At 41.4% G+C, this 17450-nt stretch overlaps 1 protein-coding gene across 3 annotated transcripts in view; it reads right to left on the bottom strand.

The window, feature by feature from the left end:
* The window catches only part of klhl4 (kelch-like family member 4), a 45370-nt gene that overhangs the window by 18144 nt on the left and 9776 nt on the right, over window positions 1-17450 (bottom strand). For 2 of the 3 annotated variants that reach the window (XM_083785458.1, XM_083785456.1), the window contains 3 exons: window positions 3499-3669; window positions 1595-1731; window positions 947-1143 (listed from right to left, as the gene is read on the bottom strand). In XM_083785458.1, coding sequence (XP_083641584.1) covers window positions 947-1143; window positions 1595-1731; window positions 3499-3644 — 480 coding nt within the window. In that variant the 5' untranslated portion in view covers window positions 3645-3669. Of the gene's footprint in view, window positions 1-946; window positions 1144-1594; window positions 1732-3498; window positions 3670-7655; window positions 7753-17450 lie in introns of those variants that run through there. The other variant, XM_083785457.1, reaches the window with a different exon arrangement.

Here is a 17450-nt window from a genome sequence, read left to right as displayed (position 1 = left end):
GATGAGGCCCATGTAAACACCCTGAGCAGATGTCCTTTAGGAGATAGCGCCTGTCTCATACTGTCACTTCTGCATGGCCAGAGAGATGTTATCTGCTAAATATGGGCATGGATCTCATTTCTGATGAAAATACATTTGCCACGCATGGCAATGTATAGGATTGGCTTCCTCACTCCCCCCCACCCCAAGTCGTGTGTTCCATCCATGTGCCATTACGTGGTATCTCATAGTGACAGACAGACACATAACCGAATTATATCAAGTGAAAGCATGAAACCTCTCAATTTCTATTCAAATGTGCACATAATGCATTCATGGAATTAGATACAATAACCAACACAGCAACAGTTCATTCCTCCACAGGTCATTGAGGATTATTTAAATTACCAGACCTGAAAGCAGACGATAGTCACAAATAATACAAAGCGTGTCGTTATCTATATGCATCCAGGACTGAGATGCTTGGTTAACCTGCATAATGCCGTTTGTATAATAATTAGGTGGGAGTCAAACTGGAGCAGAAAAATCATATTTTAACTTTTCTTTTTTTGGTTTGTTTTGCTTTCCCACCAAGTAGAACCAGGTTTCATGTGGCTCATGCAGGCAATCACGAAAAAGACTGTATCTGTACTACCACAAAACATATTGATATTGTAAATGGTTTGCAATTATACTCACTGACTTGAATTATGATTAGCATTATGGAACATTGAACATAGTCAGTTTGAGGTGCTGTCCTGTAGGCTAATCCTCATTTGAAATTAAAACCAGTTGCAATGCAGTTAAATTATTAAGCATAGTGGAATAATAATAATAATAATAATAATAAAGTCATTAGCATAAACTCCTTGTGGAAAATTACTTTTGGGATGTAGTCCCTTATTGCAAGTACTGGTAAATAATTCCCCTACCCTAGCCAGCCATGTTAGTGGCTTGCCCCACCTACCATAGTGTAGTTGTGAGCCACATTGAGCAGGTCGACGCAGCCCTGGGCATCTGCAAAGGAGCGTATTCCCAGGCAGTTTGAAGGATGGAGCTGCTTCATGAGGAAGTTACAGCAAACCTGGATGACTTGGGAGAGCTGCAGGAGGCAGGCGGCTGCCAATAAACTCTCAATGTTCTCCTCCTTCAGCTCAAGGACACCTTCAAGGTCAGAACATGCAATGACATATTTATGAGACAACCGTGCAGATGCTCAGCAAAAAAGGAAGTCATTAATTTGAGGTTTTACACCATCTTTTTTTTTCTTTTTACAGTGAAGAGTCTTCAAATCAATACTTAATGAGGGCTTTATTGGCAGAGAATTCAGCTCAACCTCCTTGTTATCCTTAAGGAAAACCCAGCCGCCACAATCCACACTGCACAGCGAGGATTACAAAACAATTACGACAACAATCGAGCAGATGCACACTTCCTTGCTGGGTGTGATGAAGGAACAACGCTTCCCTAAAAACCCTCATGTTTCTCTGCATAATCCGAATGTTATCCCTGGGCCGACGACATGTTGCATTATTGATCTGCTTTAATCATGCTTGCATATGGGAAATCCCATAACTACTTACAAGAGCCAGTGAATGGGTTTATGAGCACTCACCAGTGTAGGCGAAATGAACCAGGGATCGGAGGGCATCAGGATCTACTCCCTCCATTTTAATCTCCTCCTGTTTGGCCTCCCTCACATCGTTGGTGAACATCGCCGCAAAGTAATCCGACACAGCACTCAGCACCAATCTGCCATCAATGACATAAACTACATTACATTTTGGGTGAATTTACTTTCATGGACAACATAATTTCATGTGCAACTATTTATTTTTTTATTTTTTAGCTCCATATTGAAGTGGCTTAGGTGGTTCGGGCATCTGGTTAGGATGCCTCTCGAGCGTCTCCCTAGGGAGGTCCTCGACACACGTCCCACTGGGAGGAGACCTCGGGGCAGACCAAGGCGCAGATTAGGGATTACATCGACTCACTGGCCTTGGAACACCTCGGGATCCCCCAGGAGGAAGTTACTAATGTTGCTCTGGAGAGGAATGTCTGGAGCTCTCTGGTGGAGCTGTTGTCCCCGCGACCCGACTACGTATAAGCTGAAGATGGATGGATGGATGGATATCGTATCATTGCGCTGAATAAACTAAATCACAGCACACTTTGTTGAAAACAAAAGCTATTGTGGTTCAGCCTAATAATTTAATGGATGATGTTTCTAACAGTGATTTAGAGAGTTTGGGTAGTTTCACGCAACACTGGTTCTGTATGAGTGCCTCAACTGCTAAAATGTCCTCTGTTCTGCATGATGCCGTAAGGTTCAAATTGTCAAAGGAAAAGATAAAATAAATTAAACCATAAACAACAATTTCATATTATAATAACTGCAACAGTCAGATTTCTAATTGGGTTCATGCCTTTGTCTGGTTCACACAAGACATTGGTTAATGCATGAGGACAAGCATAATCAGATGCTATTACAAGGAAATGAGCTTGCCAAGAGTGTAGATTACACCAAAGTCTATTTGTTATTCTGACAGGCATTAGCAAGTAATTTTGTTTCATGTATTCAGCTGCAATTTGAGTAAAGTCTGTGGATCTCATATAAAGTAGTTCATAATAAATCTGTAATAATCCTCTGTTACACCTTTATGTAACAATGGTAAAAATATGGAGGTTCTAGATATTGGTGTTGGTCCATCAGGACAGATACGCAGTTACGCTTTTACTTTGGCACATCATGTGAGAAAGTAGAGCCATGTTCAAGCTGACTTAGTTACTTGTCCAGTCTAATCATTCAATTTTTTTGTTTCATTGGTCTGTTACAGCAGCAACCACAATAACGTCCCATGTTCAGAAAGGCCTGTTTAATTCAGCCATTCAACCAAGGGGTGGATGCCCATATATTGACATCTGGATGTAATGAACCAGATTGTTCACTTGTATCTCAAACATAATGTAGAGAGGAGAAGGGAAAGAGGTGTAATTTGATCAAGACATGCCATGCAGGCAGAAACAACCCAGTGAACATGGATCTCATGCGGTAGGCATTAAAACTTATGTGTTTACAAAGGTGCAGTACTTAGTTTAGACAGTACTTGGTTTAGACTAGTCATTTGTTAGACCAGTCATTAGTCCTACAACTACATCTCAAACCCTCACCCTAACCCTAACCTCCCACAGGGCAGCACACCTAAACCTAACCTTAACCCATGTCTAACCAATGACTAGTCAAGTATGCAACACATTTCTCCTGACAAACCCAAATACACAAGTGAAAGAAAAGACTTGCTTTGCAACTCAAAAATCCCCTACTGGGGTTCCTGAAGATAGTGAATGATAAATGTTACAACATCCTTTAGCATGCTGGCTGTTGTGCAAAGTTCTGGAAACCATGCCTGAAGGCCCATATTGACACCCTGACGAAGTTAGTTAAAATTAGCTCCATACCTAATGCAGATGCAGGTGTAATTAATCAAAACAAAGCAGATGGTCACACAGACAACCAACCTGTGAGCCGGTATTTTATGATCCCCCGCTATTAAGAGGACATCACATAGCTGCTTGTGCTGGAGGTATGTCTCCATCTTACGAAAAGTCTGTTCCGCATGATTTGTGGCCTGGAAAAACTCATCTGAGCCGTTGTTGTTGTTCATCCTGGCGAAGGTGTTAAGTGCCAACCTGTGGAAGAGGAGGACATTTGATGAGACTAAATTCATGGACTCTATTTGCTGTGTCTCTGTATGTCTGTACTGTATGCATAAGCCTATCCCATCATTGGTTACTGATGTTGGCTACACAGCTGAATGTTTTTATGATTTCAAATGTGACACCTTTTTACGCTTCTTGTTAAAACAAAATTATTTAGTGAAAGAGACTTTCCTATAACCATAAGGCCACAGTCTGAGACAGAGAGAGACAGAGAGAGACAGAGAGAGAGACAGAGAGAGACAGCGAGAGACACAGAGAGAGATATGGACTGCCAATACAGTCCATATAGTGAGGTGTCTATGAACAGATACTCCACTTCTGCCTGGATAAGAGTGTAAAGATTTTCCTTCTACAAGGCAGAATACAAACGTTCTTGCTGCAGTAAAAAGGTAGGAGCTGTGAATGCAAGTAGCCATGACTTAATTCCCATGTAAACGTTTCAACACCTAATTGCAGAAATTACAAAGTCACTGCAGGCAGAAAATAACACAAGGAAATGTGTATTATATCTACTGAATTCATATCATTTAATGTAATTTTTCTGTCCAAATTATGGGATGTTTGGAAATGATGCAGGCTGTACTGGAAATGATAAGAATGGCATTCTCAGGACATGTGCTATGAGATCCTCTGTTCTGTTCATCAGCCTCAGCGGAACTTTAAGGACTAAACTCCATACATAAGTGGATAAATAAACACTCTATTCCAAAGGGACAAGTAGCACAATCTGAGCTGCACAAGCCGTCTAAACAGAATCTAAGAGTGTATGTGTCCATGTGTGTGTTTATGCATGTATTTGCCCGCGTGCGTGCGTGCGTGCGTGCGTGCGTGCGTGCGTGCGTGCGTGCGTGCGTGCGTGCGTGCGTGCGTGCGTGTGTGTGTGTGTTTGACAGGGGGACAAACTTTGCAAGCTTCTTCCTCACAACATGTCCCGAGTCCCACTCCCTACAGGCTGCTAGATCACAGGCTGTTTAACGTAATCCCTCCGACTCACAGCAAAATAGTACAAGCCAGGCACGTTTGGTGTCCTTCACGGCTCAAATCCACTCATTTGACATTTAGGGCTGTTTGTTATAGGCCTACTACATAAACAGATCCAAGCTGTCTCTCCTGGGGAATTAGCTGGCATCTAATGGCCCAGTGCTGTATAAAGATTCATCGTTCAAAAAAATGTGTTGTTTTTCCGCCTTCTTTTCTGAGAAGGGAGTGAGAAAACTGTCATTGCTTTTTAATGTTTTGCTTTCAAATTTCCATTCATGACAGCTTTGAGTCAGCAGCAGCATCAGCAGAACGACGTTCAATGACGTAAAAAATACAAGCGTATTGACTATTCTACCAAAGTGTTTAATGCAGAGTTTTAAACTAACACTCAGAATGTTATCATGTAGAATGCAGGTGCATTCGCACAAGTACACAGTCAAATCCTGACTCTTGATTTAACTCTGAGAGGTATATAAAGAGACACTTACAGGAACAATTATAGGATTTAAATAATACCCAGGACTTTTATGTGTATCACCTGACATGGCTGACATATTGCAAACAGCTGAGGAATTCGGACCATCGACTAGAAAGTAAGGGGAAAAGGAGGGCGCTTATAGAGGGTATGCGCATGCATAAAGTGAATGGCAAATCGAGTGGCAAAGTTAGTGGCAAAGTGAGTTTAACATAGTTTAACTTCGTTTAAGGCAAGCATATTGGACTTTTCTGTTTGGATGTATGGGCTGTCAAGGCCAGAAAGTAGTTTTTTGGCACTCAGTAGGCGTTCCCGCATAACTTCCTGGTTTGATGATGATGTCACGCGCATACCCTCTATTGACATCTTGATTAACACACTATCATAAACTTTTTAGTTTCAGTATGTGCCTGATTATCAAAAGCAACAGCATTTTCCCACAGGGAACAGTTTATATAGCATTCTGGTCCCTGCCATACCCCATAGTGTAGTCTTTATTGGGATGCTTTATGCTAAATACAAGAGTAATTTATAGGCCTGTCACGATAATTCCCTACTGACTCTGGAGTCTTGGAGAGGAACACCGAACGAGACTGAATAAGCAATGGAACCGTAAAACCGAGATGCATTGCCTTTGTATTGGCTGCGAGGCATGCGGTAAGGATTTTTCATGCCTACCAATCTCATGGACACTAATTGCTTTGGTATCACGTCCTGGGGAGCAGTAAATTTCTCTGAAGTGTTTATTTTCTTTTCAGCAGTGGCTTGGTTTGTCAGAGGTGTAGCTCAACTGTTTATTGAGGCTCTAAAACCCACAATGCAACTTACTCTATAGAGAAATGTGCTATATGGACATAACGTGACATGATACGTAGGTATGATCTCAAATGGCTAACCAGGCATGGGCTAATTGATGCTGCTGTATACAAAAGTGTTAAACTAAAACTTCACACCAGTCATTTATGATACATCATAAATATATTACATTTCATATAACAGACAGGTGTACATTTTCCCAATTTGAGTGGTATACGTTGTACACACTGTCCCTTCAGTGACTCTCTCGTCATCTTACACCTTACCTGAGAGACATCACACCACATAGTGACTCATTGAATCTGATATAAATAGACACTGCTCATAGTACCTCAAAAAATGATGACAGGCAGGTATTCTGAAATCACTGCTACAGTGTGAACTTGCTATTCCCAGTATCACAGGGAGCAGTCTTCTTCACTGCTTTAAATTGTGTCGATCTGGACTGTAGCTCAGTCGGGACTCAGTAGAGCTCTCACCTTTTGACCACAAGGTCATGAGTTTGTTCCAAGGCACCGGCAACTCAGCGTAGGAGTAGCGCGGCTTGTGTGCGGGCAAATATTCCCTCAAAATTTTCATCGGTCTGAGCAAACACTCAAATCCCCGGAGAATTACTTCTGCAAAGCTGAGCAACATCTGACGTGTACACAGTGGATGTAGTCACCTTGACAGAACTGATCTAAGTTTTCTGAAAATAATCAAATATTTATTCAAAATGTTCAAAAATGATGTGTTGCTATACTATGCTGTAAGCTATACAAGAACCACAAAAGGGATTCCTGTCCAGAAGGGTTAAAACACCTAATGGAAAGATTGCATACATTCTTAAGGACAAACAAGAAATGTTTCAGGAGGTGTGGGGCCATTTTATAAGATACATAGAGAACAATAATTTGTCACATTTAATGGATGGAGCTGAAGAGGAGTAGTGCTGTTGTTGTTCTTTTCTTTTTTGGGTTATTGTTCTAATCAGTAATTGTCAGTAATTGTCTTGTAATGTTCATTGTTGTTTTTTTGTGAATTTGTATTGTTATTTGTGTGTAAAAAAGGAAAATAAATACATTGTTAAAAAACAAACAAAAAAACACCTAATGCTATATGCTATATCAGTGTTGCTCAAACGTTTTCACACGTTTTTATTATTATTCAGTATGTAAAGTTATGTAGGCCTATGTGAACACATGTAGAGGAATTCATGTTGTGTGTTGTACAGTATGTGCCAGCTGTATGCAGTGTGCATTTGGTTCAATTTTGCTTGCAGAGAAAATTAACACTGGGGATTGTTATAACTTGTAGGGTCCCATTAATAAAAATCATATCAAATGACAAAAATTTGACAAATGGATGGAGGTCAAGTCAGTGGCAGATCGGTCCTTGAAATTAAAAGGTTGAGAACCATGTGTGTTCATTTAAACTGTAGTGTAGAATATAGCTCATCTTAAAAAACAATACAATCGTAGCCTACAACTGCGCAAACAGGGCTTGGTTTAGAATATATTTATCCATATAGAATGTAGACATTTAAGTGGACAGTGGACTGCGTGAGGCGAGGGATTGAGACGATTATCCTATCTTCATCGCGGGACATATAGGCCTACTATTGCAGGATTTGAGACCCAAGTAAAATAAGTGAATTTCCACAGGCCATCATCATAAAGATTAAAGTGCAGATTTCTTAGCCTACCTGTCTGGAGGAGTTTCTCCGCTCTTCATGTGAATTATCATGCATTCGACGCAAAAGTCGAAGAGTGTTTGTTTTTGTAATGTAGCCTACAGCGTCCGTTGCTGGTGCACAGAACTTGGACTATGTTAACTAACTGCATTTTCAAGTTGGCGCGGTCGCTGATTCTCTGATTCTCGTCTTCCAGCGCCATGACCGACCACGCACAGACAGTATCAGCATGTTGTTGTGTGTGTGTGTGTGTGTGTGTGTGTGTGTGTGTGTGCATCAGGGCTGTCATAGCCTGACCTAAGCAGAGACATTTCTGGTCTAGAGGGGCGGGTCGCGCCTCAGAAATGCGCGCACCCTGATTGGATCTCATCGATCTGTCCGTCACCCCCGGCCCCTCCTCTCCCCCCTAGTGCAGCGCTACGTCACATTAGAGCGACGCCCACCCGGAAGGGTTGACTCCCACTTTTAGACTGGTTCAGCCCACGGCTTTTTCCAGGCTTTCATCTTTCGCGCAGACGAAATGAAAGCCTGGGTATCGAGGCTAGGGCTGTCAGAACATTGGCGTGTCAGAATTAGGATTTTGGGGTGTGTGGTCTGGGGTAGCCACGCCCCCTTCAAGCCACACCCCCAGCACCCTCACCCAACATAATTATACAAATATACAGGCAAGATTTTTAATTGAAAGTAAAATGACTTTTCTGTTAGTCAACATTGCAAAATAAACATTACAATATTTGTTTTGTAATCATTAATCATTAATCATTAATCATCAGCCCAGCTCCTAATCCAGACAACAGTCTTGTCAAAACTCGACTATTGTAACTGCCTCCTTACTGGCCTACCAGCATGTGCACTTAAGCCTCTCCAGCTGATCCAAAATGCCGCATCTCGCTTGGTCTTCAACCAGCCAAAATTCTCACATGTCTCCCCCCTGCTCCGCTCCCTCCACTGGCTCCCGGTCGCTGCCCGCACAGAATACAAAACTCTGATGCTGGCATTCAAAGCAACCAAAGGTATGGCTCCCCCTTATCTTGCAATGATATGTATGATTGAACCCTACAAACCCTCCCGCGCACTCAGATCAGCCAACACAGGGAAGCTGGAAGTACCCTCACTAAAAACGCCGGGACAACGCTCCACACGTCCCAAACTCTTCTCCCTTCTGGCTCCAAAACTGTGGAATGCACTTCCCATTGCAGTCAGAACTGCAGCATCACTCCCAATCTTCCGCCGTAGTCTGAAAACCCACCTTTTCAGAGTCCATCATGGCCCATAGCACTTATCCTACCCCCTTAGATAGCATTTCTGTAGACTTAGATAGCATTTGATACAGACTTATAGCATGTTATGTAGACAGCACTATAATTGCATTGTATATAGTCATAGCACGCCATAGTACATATGTATAGCATAGTAGTATAGATATATAGTTTATATGTATAGTCTCATAATATAGATATTCCACTGTTACTTTCTTAGCTCACGCATGTTTCATGATAAATGCTTTTTTTTTGTTTGTTTTTTGTTTGTTTGTTCTTGCTTAATGTAAGTCGCTCTGGATTAAGAGCGTCTGCTAAATGCCTAAATTGTAAATTGTAAATTGTAGAGAGGCTAACATAAACTTTAGTAGTGCAGTCACATATTTGATCAATTAACTGTAAATAAGTGCATTCGCCATCTATTTGAAAGAAGTCTCATTTAATTATTTTTATATTTTCTGATTGTTAAATTACATTTGTTTCGATTTTTGTTTGTGTTCCTCCTTAGGAATTGGTTCAAAGTTTATGCTTATAACTTAAGGTGCGTTCGGAAATGTGCCCTGAACGCACTGGTGTGCTCTCTTGTCGTTCGTTTATTCAGTGCACTGCGTTGTCGTTTGAAAATCTGTGAGGTCAGGCTTAGAGTTAGAGTTTAGGGTTACTTATATTCGGTCTTTTATTTAAAACTATATATGTTTTGGCTATTTGAGTTCCCTCTATTTTTGTAGGAGCTCACTCAGGCATATTTCAAGGTGTCTCTGTCATGGTGTCCTCCTTGTTTTTGGCCTATTTGGTGCTAATAGTGGATGGAGCCCGCACACCACAGGTATAAGAAAGACGTTCTTTATTGAACATTTCTCTGACAACGTTTCGATCTATTTGATCTTCATCAGGTCATGTGAACATACACAAAAGTTTGTACTTTTATAATAAGGGAGTGCCCTCATTGTCCAATCAAAACACCACATTTTGGCGCCCCTCCCGTCACTGCAGGTGTGACACGTCAACCCTGAGTGAGTGTGTGTGTGTGTGTGTGTGTGTGTGTGTGTGTGTGTGTGTGGGTGTGTGTGTGTGTGTGTGTGTGTGTGTGTGTGTGTGTGTGTGTGTGTGTGTGTGTGTGTGTGTGTGTGTGTGTGTGTGTGCGCGCGCGCGTGCGTGACCGTGTGTGTGTTGGTCCTACACAAGAGTCAAACCAAAGCCCAACCAAAAATGTTTTGTGAAAAACAAATGCCCAATTGCCCATCCACCCAGATTGTAGAAAGGACATGTTTTGTCTACTGTTTTCTATTCTATCATTAATATGTTAATAATTTAGATCTAGCTTGGATTAATGTTGATGATCAGATTGTGGGCATATAATTATGTATAGGCTATATGAATTGCTGACAAGATATCTGCATAATATATGCAAATCTGCATGCTGATCATTGTGTAGGCCTATAGGCTGTGTAAATAATTAGAATGAAGTTCAATTATTTTACCTGACCTGGCATCCCTATTTTGGGAATGCATGTTATTAGAAGTGAAGATCTACAACAAATTGAGATGCAATGCAAGACCCACTTCTACACCCTTGCTTTTAATTGATCTTTTATTTTTTGTTATTCATGTCCTCACTGTATTGCATTACTGCTTGTTTTTGAATGTTTATGCCTTGCTTTTATTTTATTTTTTCTCCATTGCTCTGTAAAGCACTTTGAGCAGCATTTCATGTCATGAAAGGTGCTATAAGACCGAAACGTTGCTCAATAAAATTGCTCTGAACTAGCAAGTGGCAGTGTGCGGATGTCCCTTCTTTCACATGAAAGGTGCTATACAAATAAAGTTTTATTATTATTATTATTATTATTATTATTATATAATGACAACTGAACTGGTATAAAATAGGACTTGAGTGGTTAAATGTAATTTGATAATATTCATGACATATTGCACTGATCAGTATAAATATCCTGGCTTGATGCTTATTGCACTTGTCACACTCAGTCAGCAGGTATTGCCATCATCTGTATACTGAACAAAGTGAAACTAGAAAAAGTGCCCTTCCGGGCACAGGTCTCCACCAGGTTATCCACAGATCCGTGCAGTTAGAGGTAAAAACACTTTTCGGCCAGTTATAGCGCCACCTTGAGGCTGAGTTGAAATTGTTCATGTGGCATTTCGTCCTCGGCCTAGTGGGAATGTGGGTGCACAATTTCACGGAAATCACGCGATGTGTTCATGATTTGCAGCATTTTGTTTGAAACTGAGCACTCCTGTGAACTTTGGAAGCCAATCTTAACCAATCAGGATGGAGTCTGATAAATCTGAAAGACCCGTTTCGTTGAATGGCTCTAGAGAGACTGTGTACCAATTTGCGTGATGTTTGGACAAAATCTGTAGGTGTACTGTGCAAAAACTTGTTTTGCACAAAGCGGCCTCCTGGTGGCGCTATAACAGGCCGTTCTGGAAAGTTTGGGGCAGAGGTTCATGGTTGGCATCCAGGGAGTGTGTGTGCAAAATATGGCATGGAAAAACTTGTTTTGCACAAAGCGGCCTCCTGGTGGCGCTATAACAGGCCGTTCTGGAAAGTTTGGGGCAGAGGTTCATGGTTGGCATCCAGGGAGTGTGTGTGCAAAATATGGCATCGACCGGGTTAACGGTGGCCGAGATTAGCTGTTCACGGACACACGGACGGACGGACACACAAACGGACGGACGGAGTGCAAAACATACTCTCCCCACATGCCTTCGGCCTGGTGGAGACAACAATGTGGTATTTAATATACAACTCTAATGTGTCTGCCCTGTGTCTGATTATGCCTCTGGTGTTTGGGCTTTCCGTAAACATACAAGTTGCAACACCTTGCAAAACCATGTATCACAGAGCTATTTGATCTTTTCTGGGAGTCCATACACTTCAGTTTGGAGTAGCCTATATATGTTGGATGTGAACGCCAGACATAAATGTCAAATGCTTCAGCTTTGGAATAAACCTGTGAAGGTGTCTCTGATCAGAGACTCGCCAAAAATGCATTTTGCATGGTCATCCTTGGGCTAGCCTGACCTAAGCAGAGACATTTCTGGCCTAGATGGGAGGGTCGCGTCTCAGAAAAGCGCGCACCCTGATTGGATCTCATCGATCTGTCCGTCACCCCCGGCCCCTCCTCTCCCCCCTAGTGCAGCGCTACGTCACATCATTTAGAGCGACGCCTACGCGGAAGGGTTGACTCCCACTTTTAGACTGGTTCAGCCCACGGCTTTTTCCAGGCTTTCATCTTTCGCGCAGACGAAATTAAAGCCTGGGTATCGAGGCTATCCTTGGGCTAATCTGAGTTGAAATGCTGAGGACTCATTTTGCGTATAGGCTATACTGTATGTGCAAATGTACAGGGACAACTGCCCCAACAACTAAACATATTATTATTGGTACTGTTGTAGTAGTAGTAGTAGTAGTAGTAGTAGTAGTAGTAGTAGGAGTAGTAATAGTACTAGTAGTAGTAGTAGAGATTAGGAGCTAATGTTGCGGCACTACATGTTCTGAGCTTGTAGATCTACTATTTTCAGTGCTCGACACTGCCGCACAACTCAAACTGTGTATAATAAATCAGGCTTTACAGCTACGCACAGTACGCAGCTAATATAAATAAACAGAATTAGGTTGTTCTGTCTCTTCCTGTGCTCCACAGTTCTGTAGGCGACTTGATTAACTCTGTTCTGAAACGGCCCTTCTCAATGACAGGCCATAAGGATTCAAGATGCACTTATTGTCAACCGAGATTAGCCGGGCAACAGTATAAAGGTCATGAGTCAGATGTCCAACTGGGTCTTTAAGTCTTATTCCACTTCAGTCTTACTTCAGTCAACTCCAACCCTCCACTCCACATGAGGGAATACCACGCCTGCCTGAACCAAATGGGGAAAGACTCTTTCGAAATGGATTAGCACAGCCTATTGTCCCTCAAGGCGGTGGAATTGCTGGGCTGGGATGAGAATCCAACAACACAGACAAAGCCTGGTGTAGCATAATGCCAAGTCTGTGTATTTCATAAGAACCTGCTGGCTCTGCTCTCTTATGTCCAGTATGCTGGCGTGTGTAGCATTCAGATTTGTGCGTAGAATCACTGTACTGTATGAATTTACTGTAACCACTTGATCGTCAGCACTCAGCAGTAGTACTGAGATGATTGCTCTGCACTGAAACGATGTTGTACTCGTTCACACCATACTCACTCATTCAGAAATGTTGACAGCGAACATTATTTTCCTGATATGATTTGTTATAGCTGACATGCAAGTATGTGTTTGATATTGATAGTGACGGGTGAAATGTAGATGTACACAAAAAATCATTTCTTTTGATGTTTGAATTCCAACAGCAAGGGCAATATCACGTTCGTAAAATGGCCGACAGCTCCTTATCATTATAGAGACCTGTGTAAAATTGCTACAGCCAAAAACATGAAATATTGCCCCCTTATAACTTGGCCCCTCTGCCATTACAAAACATGTCAGAATTTCTTCAATCCACCTTGATAGATAAATAATGCTCTGGCGTGATATTGATTAATATTTTGAGCATTGCACTGTGTGAAATGGGGATGGGCCTTACTCGGCTGAATTGTAAAGTCATTAGTTAACAGATATGTACAACTGGTTGTTTAATTATGGGATTCTGAGCAGTTGATTCATAGGTGGGACATACAGTACCTGTCTTTGACAGCAATTGGGATTTTTCTTTTGCTACCAGAGAGTCCTGTAGACTTAACAGAAAATGTCCTTTTTTCTGCTGCTTATGTGTAGCATTGATATTTGTATGGGGAATGGTAGCTAGGTAGATACTATACCTAGTGATAGTATATTTTACTTTAATTTGAAGTCCTTGTTTATTAGATAACCTAGTAGGATTACACTCAATTACACAATACACAATTATGTGCGTGCGTGCGTGCGTGCGTGCGTGCGTGCGTGCGTGCGTGCGTGCGTGCGTGCGTGCGTGTGCATGCGTGTGTGCGTGCGTGTGTGTGAGTGTGTGCAATGTGCGACGGCGTGCGTGCATGTGTCTGTATGTGTCAGTGTGTGTGTGTGTGTGTGTGTGTGTGTGTGTGTGTGTGTGTGTGTGTGTGTGTGTGTGTGTGTGTGTGTGTGTGTGTGTGTGTGTGTGTGTGTGTGTGTGTGTGTGTGTGTGTGTGTGTGTGTGTGTGTGTGTGTGTGTGTGTGTGTGTGTGTGTGTGTGTGTGTGTGTGTGTGTGTGTGCGTGCGCGCGCGTGCGTGCGTGCGTGCGTGCGTGCGTGTGTGTGTGTGTGTGTGTGTATAACTGTCTTTGTGTGGGTATAGGTGGGTGGGGGGCTGTACATGAAAAATGTGCAGATCTTAGCAGAAATCTCCTTGAGTTTGATGATGGCAGTTTAAACCCTATAGACAGACTATGGCTCCGCCAACATCAGCAGATTGTCTATAATTTAACATTGCCTGAGATGGGTTAGAAAATAAGACACTAACATACAGTAGTACTTGTATATTTTACTGCTAAGACCGTATAAGCACTTTAACTTCAATATTCTTACTATATGATTCTATATAGCATGGTAATTCCCAGTCCATCCACACACACGCACGCACATACACAAATACACACACAAAACTGAATTAGTTCATAGATACAGAACACCTAATTTCTCAAATACATTTTGCACCCAATATGATATAATTTATTGCACTGACCCTACTCTCACTCTGATAGCAAATTTTCTGCTTGACCATAATTGGCCATATGGCTCCATGGTTCTCTTTCCATTCAAATTGCTGAATGCGACAGCCTGGGGACACTGTTAGACTAAGCCATGGCCCTTGTTAATAGTATGCATGTGAAATTCATGGAAAGCTGTGTCAGGGATTATGTTTCTTTGAATCAGGATCGTTTGTGGAAAATGACTGATCCTGATGTGAAGTGAAACAAGAAAGAGTGTCCTGCATATCACACTGCTAGCACTTCACAACACAATTCAGTCTTTTTCAGATGTACTTTAGAACTGCAAAGAGAGAATATAATAAAACAGCAACACTTGGATTTATCTTCATCCTTCAAAAAACACTATGACTACACTTTTGCTGAAATATGCAAACAGATGTACAGCGTTGGACAAGTGTCAATGGATGAATCACAAAATCTTCTCTCCCATAAGTGAGCTACAGACAGGATATTTTATTCCTTAAGTTATGGCATCATAAGGATGCCTCTGTCATTAAGTGTCACTCACAAACTGAGACCCCATAAGCCTTGTGGTGCTATGAAACATTCAACGAATATCTGAATTACTGCTGTTGACAGAGGAGAAGGTGGTGGTATTTCTTTTCCAAGGCATTGGCGAGGGAATTGAGATATCATTCAAACTAACAGCCCGCTGACTCAAGCCTCTATTTGTGTTTATGTGGAGAGAGAGGTCAGGGTTTCTATTCCATTTGGGTTAACTCCTCCTGTCATATATCCACTGACAACGATGGGGATGAGAGTCATGAGGAGAGGACAAACACAGCACTGGCATGGAGCGCAAGTGTTTGCAGTCGTCACTGCACAACTCTGTTGTTGAGAGGTACCTAGTTGTGCTTAATATTAACCAGGCAACTTGAAGAGAACGGAAGCAGAAATCAAGAATAAACTCATGGATAATATGTACGATTCAGAATTACATACAATTTACAATTTAAGCATTTAGCAGACGCTCAAGTTTGCTTGGTGTGGAGTCACCCAGTCCAGAGCAACTTGCAAATATCTATGAGAAATTTGGGATTTGATTAATAATTTTACGTTTTAAAAGTAATCTTTATAAATTAACTTAATACAGTGAATTAATAATTAACTACTAAACTCAATAAAGCTGAGATATATAGAGGCTAATGCTTTGAAGACTAAATTATTCATGACCATACTGTACATTTGACACTTAAAGGACGACTTCAACCATTTTCAACCTATCTTCATATAATTGGTCCTCACTAATGCTAATTATAATATGATATATTTGTTGCCTACACTGTGTACAGTATGTCTCATAGGAGGCCTGTGGACAGTTCAGAAACCCGCCTACCAGTTACATCATCGATGAGGAATCCATAAGCTGGAAAGTTAGCAAGCTATAATGGAAGACATTGTTCTCAGGTTAATACAAATCAAAAATGTGAAATCTTGTTGGGGCAAAAACAAACTGCCTAAGGGCCGATTCATACTCCTATTTTAGAGCCGAATAAAAGTTGGTTCGGCTCTGTTAAGCCTACAATGTGACGTCATTTGAGGTTCGGGGGGGGGGGGGTACCGTCCAAAAAATCGGCTCTTCGGTGCTACTGAAAATCTCTGACGAGCCGAAACTACAGCGCCGAAACAGCTGTAAAATAGGAGTATGAATCGGCCCTAACAATGATGTCACTGGTAGGCGAGTTACTGAAGTGCCCACAGCCCTCCTATGAGACACAGGGTGAGTATTTTTCTTTTACCATTTTATCATGACCATTAGTGAGGACCAATTATACGACGATAGGTTGAAAATGGGTGAGGTCATCCTTTAATGTTTAATAGCAGTAGAAAAGTATTTCCAAATTAAGTATGACACATTTGGCTATAGTCAGCGTTGATTTCTCCAAGAGGTGAAGCCTATTTGGTTGACTTTGGGTCTGGTGATATGGAAACAGTAATGGCAACAGAGGAAACTAAAGCAATGAAATTGAAAGTGATGGAATGGATTTATTCAAGACATTCTGTGTGAAAATGGTGACTAAAGCACAAACCCCATTTTTCAGGCCATTGAAAAGGGGTCTAAAAACTGGGTATTTTCCCTCGCAACATAGTTCATTCCTACTTCCTAGATATAGTCTCAGAGATTGTGACAAATTATGTGTCAAGGATTTATGAAGTGAGACGTAATAGGGCCACCCAGCTGCTAGAGTAAATGAATGTGCATATATTGGTGATATCCACACATCTGCTTAGCCCACAACCAACATGCAAGCCATGGTGCAGTAAGTCACACAAGCAGGCCTAATTCACTGTTTAACTTAGCATATCAAGAGATATACATTTATTGTTTATGACCCTGCTTATATTCAATACATGATTTCCAACTAGTAGTACAGTATTTCATGTTTAATGAGCAGTTGCCGTTTCCATGACATGCAATGCTGATGGAAAAGTAGCTTGTAAAATAGTATTTTCCTGATTATAGTTCATGTCAAACCACATTATGCTGCCATTCCTGCCACGCTTTACTGATTCAATAAATGCTGTGCCACTAAATCATCAGGAAAAAAAGAAAACTGCCTCCCTGATTCAATAATTATGTAAAACAGATGCTGACAGGGTAATCAATTTATTTGGATGAAAGAAAAGAGTGATGTCAATATGCTGAGTGATTTATTGCTATTATAGAATAAGAAGTGAATTATCTAGTCTATAAGCATTTTTGCTTATTAGCACAGACTGGGTCGGGTAAAATTGGGTGGAAAAATACCTCCAGCCACTAAGAAGAGTTTACAGGTTTTCTGCCTGTTGGTAATTTGATGTATATTTTAACAGTTT

The sequence above is a fragment of the Protomyctophum parallelum genome (assembly GCF_964188405.1).
Source record: "Protomyctophum parallelum genome assembly, chromosome: 16".
NCBI lineage: Eukaryota > Metazoa > Chordata > Actinopteri > Myctophiformes > Myctophidae > Protomyctophum > Protomyctophum parallelum.
This window is presented reverse-complemented; position numbering and strand designations above follow the sequence as displayed.